At 36.0% G+C, this 15,026-nt stretch overlaps 2 protein-coding genes across 5 annotated transcripts in view; both read left to right on the forward strand.

The window, feature by feature from the left end:
• The window catches only part of LOC133528183 (hypoxia-inducible factor 1-alpha-like), a 115,701-nt gene extending 111,410 nt beyond the window's left edge, over positions 1-4,291 (forward strand). For all 3 annotated transcript variants that reach the window (XM_061865448.1, XM_061865446.1, XM_061865447.1), the window contains one exon: positions 118-4,291. In XM_061865448.1, coding sequence (XP_061721432.1) covers positions 118-765 — 648 coding nt within the window. In that variant the 3' untranslated portion in view covers positions 766-4,291. The remainder of the gene's footprint in view (positions 1-117) is intronic.
• Positions 4,292-6,115: 1,824 nt separating this feature from the next.
• Positions 6,116-15,026, forward strand: part of LOC133528185 (uncharacterized) — a 40,423-nt gene continuing 31,512 nt past the window's right edge. For both annotated transcript variants that reach the window (XM_061865449.1, XM_061865450.1), the window contains exons 1-2: positions 6,116-7,407; positions 11,115-11,189. In XM_061865449.1, coding sequence (XP_061721433.1) covers positions 6,654-7,407; positions 11,115-11,189 — 829 coding nt within the window. In that variant the 5' untranslated portion in view covers positions 6,116-6,653. The remainder of the gene's footprint in view (positions 7,408-11,114; positions 11,190-15,026) is intronic.

A 15,026-nucleotide genomic window follows, 5' to 3' on the forward strand; every position in this document is an offset into this window, starting at 1 on the left:
ACGACGGTACCATCTCACCCAACTTTAAATAACGTTTTAGCATCTCGCGGGCACAGACTCTAACTCATGTCTCACTCAATTATCCAATACTAATGTATGTTATTGTGTGTATTCCAGGATGTATCGCAGCCAATGCAGGTGAAGCCGGGACAGTACAGGTTGGTGGTCAACCAAGAGATGCCGATCAACAACATCGTCCCCGTGCCGGTCATGAACCTCATGCAGAAACATCCCCCGAAACCCATACACAACTCAAACCTCATACCGAGTTCTAATCTTATACCCAAATCTAACATGATACAATCAAACCTGATACCAACATCAAACTTGATACCGAAGTCAAACATGATACCGACCCCAAATCTGATACGTAACGTCACTAATCCTATGTCTCCACTTACACTTAATATAGGGAGCCCCATGTATTCGCTTCCGTCGAGCCCTAATACTCCCAATTATAGTCCAGCCATGAGTCCCGCCCAAAGGGAGCGCGTACTCAGCCCGTATCGTCCTCAATCTGTATCGCCTGTTGGCAAATTCAAGCAGATGTACAGCCCCGGTAGACTTCTGTCACCCATAGGCGTCATACACGGCAGCGACCCGTATCTGACCAATAAAATGACACCGAGCCCTAACTACCCGCAACAAGTCGACATGCTCATAGACAACAATGTAAGTCTTGCTTCGACAGACTTCTGGACCGATACAGAAATGCTGACTGAGACCAATCTTCTTGAAGCTTTAGACGACGTTAAACTCGTCTAGAACTTGGCACTTTAGAGTGATTTCTCAATCAATAGCATAATTTATTGTCATCCCTAACACCTAAAATATGGTGCTATCAAATCACGAAAATACCTCCAACCCAGATCCACGTTCCGTGCGCGAAATGTTTGACATTTTATTTGAGGACTCATTTTTGTAGAAATCACTCTGGCTGATGCAGGGTCTGAAAGGGTAGAAACAATAAAATACCAAACGGATTCCGAGTAATTGCAAACCAACCGGCAACATTATATTTTCACTGAGCGCAAGCTGTTCCAACCGACAATTGGACAAAGGTTTTCAATTGAATATTTTTTTGTTACTGAAAACCCCGTAATTTATTAACCCATTACATATTTTTTTACATATATACATATTTGAAATGAAAAGCTGATGAAATAATGACACCAATTTAAGTTGGTTATTGAAAGTTTTAAAAATGCATATTGTATATTTTGCGGAAAAGCATTGTATACTGGAATCCAAAATGATGTAACAATAATATACATGTGACTTGGCAGGAAAATTTCGTACTCTTAAGGACATTATTATAAAAAAAGTATACATGTAATACCGTTGTCAAATAGTAGTTTTAATGTTAGCATAATCATGAAAAATTATCGTTATTTTATATTTTAAAGCGCCCCCTCACCATAGAGAAATAAGTAAGCATAGGTAGTGCTCACTCCATACATCAGTTGTCTTACCAAAAGCTTATTATTTTCGTAGTCGACATCTAGAGTCAAGTAGCAAATTTATCAGTACCGCTACCGGACAATAGATGTCACGAGTGTCGCGACTGGCCAAAAGTAAACTATTGTCAAGTAGCACTACTGATAAATCCGCTACTTGACGCTAGATTTCGACTAAGAAAATAATAAGCGTTATAGTTAGAAAACTAATGTATGGAGTGTGCTCATTTTATGTTTACTTTTTTCTCTATGGGGCTAACGCAAAATTTAAGTTTTTATATTGGATTTTTACACGTTTCAATCAAGGGCAAATGCCATGTAAAATAAAAAACACTCGGGAACGAGACTATTTGCGAGGGCTAACTCTAAGATAAACCTTAAAAGGTTAATCTTGGATCGATACAAAAAAACGAAAACATGTATTTTCATTTGTTTTCAGTTCTTACCCTGTATAAGTATACCATAGCACTTATAGCAGTATAATTTTAGTATAAAATAGCTAATATTCCTTTCTCCTGGCTTTACGCCCCCTCTACCCATTCAGCGCTAATCAAGACACGTTGTCGTTTTGCCTCTACGAAGCACATCCTCTACATAATGAGAAACCTATGTTATCGGCTACGACGTAGCGCTACGACCGTAGCTCAGCGGTGAATGTGTTAAGAGAAGATCTTTATATCCTTTATAGTGCAAGTAACGGCCATATGGTGCATCTAACGGCTGCCTAGCCATTGACACCTTGAAAAGCAATCAAAAGAATCTGCAGCAGTTAATCAATTGAAACTAGTTCTCCCATCGAAATATCGCTTTTATCCTCCAATAATATGATTAAATTGGAAGAAAATTGGCGTATGATTTTACTTAAACTTAGTGTCATAAATTCTCATTTAGTGGCGAGGTATAATATTTTCATATTTTTATATCGTATCGAAGTAAATAGATACATTCGTAATTTAAGAGAATACACGGTTATAAATGACGTGACCATCGTTTTAATGTACTGGAAAATGTATTATTTCCAAATGTATAGCCATTAAGTTGTTAAAAATTATAAGTGATACATATGAAAACATCTGTTAAATGCACATAAAATAATTTGTTTGATCAAAAAGCTTACTCACTTAGGATTTAAGGATTACATATTTTGTTACGGTGTCGTACCGAGTCTACCTGTAATATTTGTTAAATAAGCAACAATAATTAATGCGGCATGATAGTTTGATGTCTAGGGTATTTTATGCGATATTATATTTATAACAAAAATGTTACAAAAATTAAAAGTAACATGTAAACATCTATAGTCTGGCCAAACATGCGTGTCAATAAAACATGTGAAATATTTATTCAATCCTTTCCTTAGAGCGATAATAATATAGAAATAAGTAAGCATAGAGTACTCACTCCATACATCATCAGTTTTGGTACCAAAACGCTTATTTTCGTAGTCGACATCTAGCGTCAAGTAGCGAACTTGTCAGTACCGCTACTTGACAATAGATGTCACAAGTTTCGTGACTGACGAAAAGTGTATTGCTCAATTTGCAACTAATATTACAAACAGAAAGAATTAGCTGAAAATTGCTGAGCATTAGACTTTTCGTTCGTCGCGTCATATATATCTTGACTTGTCAAATAGTAGTACTGATAAGTCCGCTACTTGACGCTAGATGTAGACTACGAAGATAATAAGCGTTTTTTTGTAGCAAAACTGATGTATGGAGTGAGCACTCTATGCTTCCTTATTTCTCTATGATAATAGTAAGAATTCACTGGAATCTTTAAACTAAGTTATTGTGACATTATTGGATGTCCCAAGTAGTCCCAACTATAATTACCAATTATGTGTAGTCTTAAAAAGAAGTATATCGATGTGAAATTGTACTTGTTTCTTCATATTCTAAAAATATCTAAAACTAATTATTTTCTATACAATTTTGTATCGATACTTCTGTCTAGGCTCGAATAACAAGTGTGGTTATTTATCTTCTTTTACTTATGTAGAATTACATAATGTAAGTATATACCTGTCCACAGAACGTACACTTCAATACAAGTACAATGTATGAACCTACAGAGAAATATTTATCGCAAATAAATGCAATTAGTTTTCATTTACATCTAATCTCGTTGGTTATATTAATTAAGTTATAATTTAAGGTAGTTTTAAGATTGGATTGTTTATAATGTTTTATAAGTGGACATAGCTAAGCATTTTCTGTCGTTGGTGTTATGAATGCCCGCCTGATTGTCATAGAAATCGATTTTGGACTATGGAAATAGTTTATTTATATTTTTATATGAATACAGTTTTCATAATTAAAATTCGGTACACGGCGGGAAGAAATTTGAACTTAAAATAGTGTTGCATAAGGTTCCAATTTCTTCAATTTTATATCTCGAGTTATCAACTTCCCGCCGTGTACGAAATTAACCCACAATAGGTATATTATGAGTAAGTGATAGAGAAAGCAAAATCGATTCAAGTAAGTTTAAACGTGTTTTTTTTTTTACTTCTACCGGTTTTGCAATCTCCATTGAAAAATAAAACATACTGCCAATTTTCATGTTAAACAAATAATTAAAATAAGTTTTTAGTATACGGTTTACGTTAAGAATTATATATTGCACATTATAAAGCTAATTCTTTGCGAAGTATTTCAATTTACGTCAGCCTTGTGCCATAAAGCATTTTGTTACCTTCTTATCCTGACTTGTGATGAAATGGCGAATTATATATTACAAACTTTGGAATTATATTGAACGAAATTGTAAATAAAATAAATATTGTTTTATAAAATACACGAGTATTTAGATATTAAATTTATTGTCTTTAATTGTTGTTTTAATTATAATTTTACAGGTTAATTTGCAATAGAAGGCAAAAAAATTATGCTAAAATATTTTGAGAATAGTAAACAAAATGGGCCAGATCTTGTAAATTAGTTAATATGTCGACGGCCGATCGAAGGATCAGGCAGATCGCGCATTCAGAAAATTATAAGCAACTGTTTCGTACCAGTTTAGTGAGAGCACTACATATCAAAACCGAAATCCCCCCCACCGCGTCTGTATGTTCGCGATAAACTGAAAAACTGAGCAGATGTTAGGAAGTAAAAGTCAGCAATTTCACTAATTAAATAAAAAAAAATTTGCCGCTGTGGGATCTCTTAGGCGTCTCCGCAACTTTCTACCACTTTCAACTAAAACTGCGTTGGCTCAATCGCTTCATCTTCCTATTTTAGACTATGCCGACATCTCTTATCTCGATCTGTCCGAAGAGCAATTGAATAAGGTTGAACGGCTTCAAAATGTGTGCATTCGCTTCATTTTTGGGCTACGGAAATTTGATCATGTCTCCAGATTCCGGTCACAGCTCAGGTGGTTACCGATCCGTTTCCGACGTAATACTCATATTCTGTCTCTACTCTATAGCACTCTATTTATTCCCAATACTCCTGAATACCTTAAAAAGCGGTTTAGTTTTCTTACGTCTGTCAGGTGTTCTCAGAATCTCCTTCTTGCTCCTCCTCGTTCGTCTAGGTACTAAATTCTACCTCAAATCCTTCACTTTCCAGTCTGTAAGGATGTGGAATGCTTTGCCCATTGACATAAGACGTGCTCAATCCCTACCCATTTTTAAAACACGTTTAAAAGAACACTATTTATCTCTCTCTTAGTCATGCTCCTTACACTCATATCTTTTTCTTACCTGTAGGGCTAAGATGGTCGGCTCTTTATCATTTGCCACCATACCTGTCACGTTCTAACAAGTATGTAAGCGCGAAAGTGACGGGCATAGTGACAAGTGATAAAAATGAAACCACGATACCGCTGCTGGTCGTTATTTTTCTCTTGCTTGATTACTCATTATGTATTTATGTATGTAGTGTATTATTGTTGCCTATATAATATATGTAGTTTATTTCTCATTGTTTGCAGTTTCTATTTACTTATTTTATAAACTTTACACTTATGTGGTTTTGCACTGCCCAATAACTTTATTTCTAGCCACTGAATCGCTATCTGAAGGTTGTCTGGAAGAGATCGCTTTTTAGCGATAAGTCCGCCTGTTGTTACCTACTTACTTATGTCCTTTTTTTTTGTTTGTAACATGTATGTTTCTTTGTAGTGCACAATAAAGTATTTTTATTATTATTATTAATTGTAGATTATTATCATAATAAAACAAGGTGAATAGGTAGGTATCTACCTACTATGGGAATATAAGTCAAAGGGGTCCAAAATGTGGCTAGAAGGGGGAATAGCAAAAAACAAAGACAGCTCCTTTGACTTGAGACTTTGTTCTATTCAAATCTGTGCAGTTTAGGTTTAGACGGACCTATATTCTAGCAAGTCACCTTGTCAGTAGAAGAAAGCGCGAAATCAAAATTGTGTGATGGGGGATCGATCCTTCGCTCCTACATTCTTTTAAAACTTGCCGCCTTTGCAGACAAAGCTGTTTGGCAGAGTATATTTATAAGAACCAATAGCGCCATCTAACGAAAGTGTTCAAAACCTTAGATGCGTAGTGTAAAAATAGATAGTAGATGGCAGTGTTATCACCGAATAACAAAAAAATTAAGTAGTTATTGCAAGTTTTAACTTCCGTTGTTACATTTCACATGCCGTTCCTACGTTTCATTAAAATAATAGGATTTGAACTGTAAGCAAATAATTTTATACTAAAATATTTTTTGTTCAGGCAACATTCCTTGTGGTGTTCTTTCAAAACCGATTACTCTTAGCGTGTTTGTGATTAACTGTTTATTATTTTGGACCCGTGTTAGTTTGGCTTTAAAATTTAATTGATTAAAAATGAACGTATCAGAGTAAGCAAGATAACTATTCTAAATTCAGAGTTTTAATGACATATAAGTTGTCAAGAATTTAGTAAAACGTACTAAATTTTTGCGAACACGCTTTGAGTTTAGTGCTCATTGAAGTACGTCTTTGAGGCAAAAATGACAGAATGTGACAGCAGGCCGATAACGTCATGTCATTGGTCAATCGAAAATATCGAAATTGAATCGAGGAATAGTCGTTCGTCCGCTTGGTCGATGAATATTTATTATTTGTTTTTTCTCGGTCGTGAATACTAAACAAGGTTCGATGTGTGGGCAACGATGAGATAATAATTATACAGTTACAAGTGCTTCTTTGTTTAGAAACTTTTTGTGCTTATTTGTGTACGATCAAATGGCTTCAACGCCAGTGCAAGTGAACGGTAATGCGAATAAAAACAGTCCCCTGGGAAAGCGGAAAAAATCTCGAGGAAGCAAAGGCTCATATTTATCCAAGTGGTTGGACAAAACTATGTGCCATATACAGGAGTCTACTCCCAGTATGGATACGTATGATTCTTTTATGACACCGAATATGAATTGGGGTTCGCAGTTCGCGCCGGGTTACGACCCGTGCAGGTTTAACATGTTCGGTTACGCGGAGCCAATGTCGCTGCCTACGCCGCCTACCTACTGCAGTCCTGCGATGCCGCTGTATCCTCCCGAGTACCGTTACGTGCAGAGTGTGAACAAAAGTGTGCAGGTGCAGCGGCCGCGGCCGCGCCGTCGAAGCGAGAAGCCCGAGGACTGCAGCACGCCGAACAGCACCCCTTTAAACACTAATTACTTTCAACCAAAGAATTGCTCAGACAGCCAAGACTTTGCGAGCTTACCGCCTATAGTTACATCAGTTGGCGACACAAATTCCAATAGTGATATGAATACCAATGAGAAAGACGAGTGTGCGCGGAGATACAGCGATCCTTGCGTGCAAGGACTGCCTGATATAGCCCGGCCGGCTAATGGAGAGGTGGACTCTGTTTCGGAAGACAGCTCAGGGTTGTCTGGGAGTCAGGTTGGCAGTAGACTGCTGACATACCTCTTGGACCAGATAACGAGTTTGAAGATGACCAATGAAAGACTGAATAAAGACTTACAAGATACTAGAGGTAACTATATTATTTTTGTTTTATGGAAAACTTGAGTGCTAAATGTCATTTAGTTTTAAGGACCCAAACACCTATCTAAAACATATATTGATTTTTTTGAAAACTCCAACCTTCAACAAATTCTATGGTGACTTATGGGTGGAATACCAATTCCATAACTATTAAAAATATCTTCAAAATATCAATAATTATAAATATCGAATAACAAACCAGGATGTAACATGGACTATGGAAATCAGCACAATTCACTGACAATATTAACTGCATTGTAGTAACTGTAACAATAAATGTTCCATTGTTTCTGCAATTAGAGCATGAGTGAATACAGTTGGTCAGCTGCTATAAAATACTCATAATGAAGTGGTCCGTGAGTTTCCATTGCTTTTTTTACTTGACGGTAAGCAGTCTCCGTAGCCTATGTACGCCTGCAAGTCCAGAGGAATTACATGCATGGTGCCAACCCTAACACTATGCAGCCTAGTTGAGCTTTGGCAACCTCATTCATTGTTCCATTCCATTGACCATTCTATTGCTTTACATTGTTGGATGAAATTACATATGTGACAAAACTATTTGATAGTTAGAGCAGATATTATTTAAATTTAGTATTTTGCTTGTGTGTTTGCTTTACACCATGCTATATGGTATACCCTTACTAGATATTTTCTTTTCATTTTGGTTCTAGACAGTGTAATAATTTGGGCAGTGTTATTCCTAGAACTAGAATAGCAGCAGCCATATCCATACAAAATAATATGGCTAAATATGGATGGAGTAGTATTTTGTAAGGAGACGGTTGCTATATGACGGCACCACTATCCTAGGAAACCAGAGTTTTAGTGTGGCAAGATACCAGGAAACTGTTGATAAATTCCATTATTTGAAATTTAATGAATTAAAAAAAAAGTTATCATTCCAACTCACTACCTGAGGGGTTAAGTAAGCTGAATAAGAACAACATGAAAAAGTAAAGTCCCAATTGAAAATGGCTTTGAACATTTGTCTTCAATTAGACAACACAGTAGCCACCTACACAAAACACTTTCAAATGCATACATCCCACACCATAGTAAGCAAGTCAAGGAGAATGGTCAAATGTTTTGTACACCCACATATAGAGACAAGGTGTTAATAAGAACTGTTAGTCTCCATACAATATCTTCCTCATTATTGTTGTAGAACATGTAGATATCGTCGTTGCACTTTCCAAAACATGTATGTGCTTTCTCATGACTTTTCAGTAGATGAAACTAAACTGTTTTTATCCAAAAAAATAAGCTGAAAGCCTAAAAATATGTCAAAAATTTGTAAATTTAAACAAAAAATCACTTTTTGTGCACATGTCAGATTAGTTTTGAGTCAATAAAGTAATATATGAGCAAGCTGCACACATAAGATAATGTTTTTAGCAAATTCTTAACATTTACATTTTAAGTTTTATAAGTGAGGTCTGTGTTAAATATGTTTTGTATGCCGCTTGGACCTCTGCTTAACACCATAATGGCTATCCCTTAATTATACAATTTAGCAACATCTCAAACCTTTATTAACTTTTGCCCTTTTATAATAAACAGAACTGACAATATAATGGATAGGGACAAGCGATTATCAATGGTTTGTTAGATTTGATAGATATTTATTAATGTCAGTCTGTTTTTCCACCAAGCTAAGTGTCCAGTTCAAGTCAAAATGCTATTTAAATTATTCAAAATATGTGTCAGAGATTTTGCCAAGTTGTCCATTCTATCACCGGCACCTGTTATTGTCAACAGTTATGAGATGCCGCAAGTGAAGTGACACTATACTACTAAGATTGGCAGTCTATAATTATCTGTCTCTGCCACAAGCAAGGACAATAATCTACTTAACTGGAACCTCCTTAAAAGGCAGTTAAGTAGAACCTTGGGTTAAACTGGACAGCATATTGTTAACTTAATAGCACTGATTGTTGTTACCTATGTTAAATTTTGACATACTTTTCATTATTTTGACAATGAGGTATTTAACTAGTACACAAATTTGCTCTAGAGCTTGTTGCAAATTTGTGTACTAACATAAAACCACTTCGCATAAATTTAAGCTTATCCTCATTTCGCAAAAACAAATACGGTTACAGGAAAAGGCCTAAACTTTTGGACACTCGTGGGTTGCGACTTGTGATAGTGAATATACTTAATTTTGAAATTAATTAAAAATATCTTTAAATAACACAACTTTAAAACATCTCGTACCTATTATCGAGTTACAACTGTTTTGTGTTGGTTTTGCGATGATCTGTCTGAGCTCTGGTATCCTCTTGCCTCTAGGTTTTTTTATTTATCAATGGTAATTTTCTAAACTTGAAATTTCATATAGCATTATTCAATTCGTTTTTTTTATCATGCCAATACATCAAATTTTTTAATTTTATTTATTTATTTGGGAAACATACTGCACATAATAATACAATAAGGTACAAGATAAAGTTAGAACATAAGCCAAAACAGTTTCCACTTATAGCTAATACAAAATTTCTTTGCTCCATCTGCTACATCTGCAAGCAATACTACAATTATTTTTCCTTTTATATGAAAAATCTGGAGTATCGCTTGCAGACGTATGTGCTTGAAAAAATAAAAACAAAAACTAATTATGATGAAGCAATAGTATGTTAAATTACTTTGCAGAATTATCTGAATACTCGTATACTAAAAATCTTTGAATACCTACCTACTTACAATAAACAAACCCACCATAAAATTATACAACAACATATTTAATTGTAAAGATAAGACGACTAAACAACAAGCATAATTGAGTAAATTTTACAGTTTATATTATATAAAATTAAACTGCCATATTTGTTGACCGAGTTATAAAAATGCTTTTACAGTACATATGGTGCTACTTTCCCGCACGCGTGCGGGAATGAGTACTTTCCATGCTTATGTTGAAACTTTAAAGAGCCATTATGTACTGTAAAACGTTGTACGATACACGTCGAATAGGTAATTCGCAACTCGTGTCGATTTAAAACACTCCCTTCGTTCGTGTTTAATTTATCACCACTTATTGCGAATTTCCTATTTTCTGCATTTGTCCGGATATTCGTCTATACAGATACAGATCGCAATTCTCAGCCGATACTCGTGAAATATTTGGAGGAGTTTCGATATTTTTTTTTTTGTTATGCTCGCGACCTCTACAGCTCACAGAGCCACTACTGCCACAAGTTATAGTTGCAGAAGCAGCGGTAGCCATGTGGATCAGTCTCACCTTACCATTTTCATTCTTGAGATCGTGGTTTGAATCCCTAATGTTACCAATGAGCCGGAGCTTTATGTAGAAAATGTCATGTGAACTTTATGTGAAGGAAAACATTGTATCAAAACCGAACTAATTTCAACAAGGCAAGATAAAATCGCTTATGCGGCAACCACTACCTATTCGAAATATTTGCGAGTATTATTGAAATGAGATAAGAAGACCAATTAGTAATGTTCGAATAGACCCTCTGGCTAATCGAATTTAAACTGTCGTGAGTCATAGTAACTTTAAGCTGTCATAACCACTACTGATGCACAGTGATGCACTGTTAGTGCTTGAAAATAAAGATCTATGCGCTCCGAAACATGTCGCGCGAGTGACTAAAATACGAGATCTTGGCTAGTTTGACACAACGGGAAAACGCTATTAGAATTTATTATAACTGATTCTGATTGTTTCAGCGGAACTAAATAGCCTACGAACACAACACAGTATCTGGCAGAAAGGATCGAGTTCCAGTATTGGTGGCAATAATGGTAAGAATCTGAATAGGTTGCTATTAGGGCCTGTACTCACCTTACCGATAATTGCATGCGATTTATTTATTTATTTAATCTTTATTGCACAAAAGAAAACCTTATAGTACAAAAGGTGGACTTAATGCCATGAGGCATTCTCTACCAGTCAACCTGCGTTGCGTGCGTTGCGTTGCGTTACATTGTGGCATTTCATCGATCGATTGAATTCATTCCACATATAGCACCCTTAGCCGAGCACGGAGTGAGGTGAGGACTTGGAGAGTGAGGTGAGTAGAGGCTCTAAGATAATTTGTATTACGATGTATATACAGTAATTGCATAACTTTTTCCTAACTGCCTTAAGATAAGTTATAGTCTTATACCTAACTTTATTTGGGCAAAACACTAATAATAGATAAGACTGAGATAACGCTGAGCTCAATATTTATTTTTGAGTAATAGTTACATTGATATTATTTATTTACATTTACCATAGGAACTCAATAAGAGTATATATAGTCGTATTATGAACTGAAACTTGTCACACATTCAAAGTAAGTACCTATTCAAATGTCAGTGATACGATAACCCAGGGGACCTTTATTGCTCCTACTCCGTACGTTGGGGTCAGATTTGTATCATACTAGTCTTGCTATTGCAGTTAAGCAGCTGTCTCACCAACGGTGAAAAAGCGAGTAGCAATTTACTATTTACTCGTCTGATTATGCTTATATTAAAGCAATCCATACGAAAATCATCGATTCTTGATAAGTTTTGACTTGATATTCCTCAGTCAATGCTATTTTTGATCTTTAGCGGTTCATCTCTCTCTGCCGGCGAGTAACTTTCCGATGAGAAACCACTTGCCTGCGAAGAAAGAACTCGTATGTCCTTGATCACCACCAGTCAGACATCTGCCTTAAGTTACACAACAGCCATGCCTGTCTATTGTTTTGTGTCAAAAGTCAATAATTTTCATGGATTAACTACATCAGTACTTATAATAGGTAGGTGTATGTTCTAGCTACGTGCTGTCAAGTTGTCAACTTGTTATGGGGAATTGGAGATTACACTCGCTAAATGTCATGTTCGTGTGTGCCGAATTATGAGTAACAGTAATCCGATGAAATTGATTTTTTAGTTAGAAATTGCGAAGGGTTGTGTTGCAGTGCTTAAATCTTATTTTATTTTTATTTTACTTTATTGGGTACATCTTGTTGTTGTTGTTGTCCTAAAGCACCCCAGAGGTCTAAAGGGCCTTCACAAGCTCGCGCCACGCCTTCCTATCTTCAGCTCGTCTTCTGGCCTCGCTCCAGCTCAACCCTTATTGGGTACACTTAAAAGAAATGGTCCAATATCCTGAAACATACAATTGCATATCATGGCTTAGAAACTAGCATGAGATCCAAAACAAGTGTACACAGCATGCTTTACAAGTAAGCGCAAATGTTACAAATTAATTTAACACCATATCAACAAATAACTATCTAAATATCACACTATAACAGAGTAATAAACTTTACATTATTAAGATTTAACATCGCAAATGGGACAAACCTAAGTCAAAGCTGATGTCATCTGTCAGTGAAATCGCCGTTAAGTATCTATAACCGTAGGCGCGTTAACTATTTCAATTCCATACATAAATACAAGAGGCGCTTGACAAACATACAATTTCTGATGTCGTCATTGTTGCATAGTTTTAGTTTAATTGTTAAAATGGTGAAGATTTGTCACAAGAAGAACAGACTGGACTGAACAGCTTACTATTGGTCCTTTTCCTTTTTCGTTCGCGGTCCTGAATTGCTACTTTTGCTAGTTCAACAGTTTGCCTAGGTTAAAATTCGTCTTGGCTATAATCATATGATTTGGCTAGGTTTCTAATCTGACCTGCTAGCATGAGTCGCGTTCTCGCGCGCAACTCCATACATCTAGCACGACTTTTAAGTATGGATTCGCGCGCGAGAACGCAACTCATGCTAGCCGTTCTAATCCGTCAGTTTATTTCGACTGTTTGCGATCTTTATTTGTATGTCTGTTTACTACTAACTAGAACCGCCTCATCGGGCCAGATTGCCACACCCTCGAGGGTCATTCCGATAATAAAAAATGACATTGATTTTATTTTAATTTAATCTCAGTACAGTCGTCGACGGCGCGTTTGCATCGCTCTGGGTGTGCAAAGATCTACAAGGTGCGTTTGACTTGCGTGCGAATCGCGTGTGTATCAATACAAACTCGCGTCGACGACGGCGCGTTAAAAAGTCGCGGTGTGCAAGGGCCCTAACGGGTGATTTATTATTTTGATTACTTATTTACCACAAAGGTACCAAAATACGAAACCGCCTCCATAATAGTTGTCAATCATCCAACTACCAAAGTACCGCCAATGACACGGTGACGAGCCCGTATTTTCGTTCAATGCCAATTGGCGTCACCAAACTAAATTACACCTTTGTTTGTCACTAATCAATCATAGATAGCAGATTGGTTTAAATACTCTTGTAACATCGTCCTGAAATTTAAATTTGTATACTTATAGAAGAACAATTACTACATCGGATATAACCTTTTAGGCCTCTACTGCCTCTTCTTACCTAACCGATAATTGCTTGCGATTTGCGTTACATTGCGGCATTTGATTGATCGACTGAACTCAACGCACCTACCTAGCGGGCATCGGCAATTATCTAAAATAACATGAGATTTATTGCAAGATCTGTAGAGAATGTATGTCTTATTAAACTTTTACCGCATTTTAACATTTTGCGTAACGTATAAACTTGATCCAACTGAATTTTGTAACTGTTAGAATGCTTGATGTAACTGCTATTTTAAGTTGGTACGTTAAACGAAACATGCACGCACAATTGGTCGGTAGATGTTGAAGTACCTAAGTATCCTGTGTAGCCGGTTTCTTTACCTAATTATTTTTTGATTATGATCGTACAAGATGTGTAGCTATAGTTGGTGATATCTAAGTTTACACATTTGACACATGACAACGCCCGTAGAATGTAAACGCGCATGACATGACGACATATTTTTCACCACACCAACTGGTAAAGGCCAGCGAGATTGTTCAAAAACGAATGACAAAGGTGCATTTTATCCACATGTGGGGCAAAGTATTATACAAACTAGTTTCGGTCCCAAGTAGTTAGGATAATCGAGGTTCTACTGTACTCACGAAGGCCTAAACATGAACATTTTTAACTCCATAGTTTATGTCATTGCAATAAAGTTTTTAATACAGTTGCTCAAAAAGTGCTACTTTACGTAGCTGTTTAGCGTGCGGAAAGTTGGTTTTCGCGAACTAGTGTTTTTCACTTTTCCAATTCATGACTACTTATTGATGAGTGAATGTTAGTTTCCTTTAAAAGTCGTAATGAACATAAAAACCTACTGTCAATGTAAGACTAATAAAAATCCTTCATCATTATAACACGTTTATTTTTTAATATTGAATAGTGAAAAACCGATTATTATTATTGTCTGAATGGAACGGCATAGCTGCCGAAACGCCCCTGCCAAAGAAGAGGCGTTTTTTCTTACTGCAAGTATGTTTTAAGTTTCCAAAGGCAACATTCGATATTGTTTTTATACAATTTAAATATACGATACACAAATAATCGTAAATAACGATATTTAGGTAATAATAGCACAATGTTTTATATTTACCATTGTTTCTGTCTGATAGAACATGCTTAAAAAATATTTGTTGTTTTTATTTTTTCGCAATTGTATTAAAAAACGTCGTTCGATACACATGCGAAAATGTCAAGTAATGACATACTTTCCGCACTAGCATCGAAATGTACTACGATTTTTAGCTAAGTGTGGATAAAGTGTGCG

Source organism: Cydia pomonella, chromosome 19 (genome assembly GCF_033807575.1).
Source record: "Cydia pomonella isolate Wapato2018A chromosome 19, ilCydPomo1, whole genome shotgun sequence".
In the NCBI taxonomy this organism is placed as follows: Eukaryota; Metazoa; Arthropoda; class Insecta; order Lepidoptera; family Tortricidae; genus Cydia; species Cydia pomonella.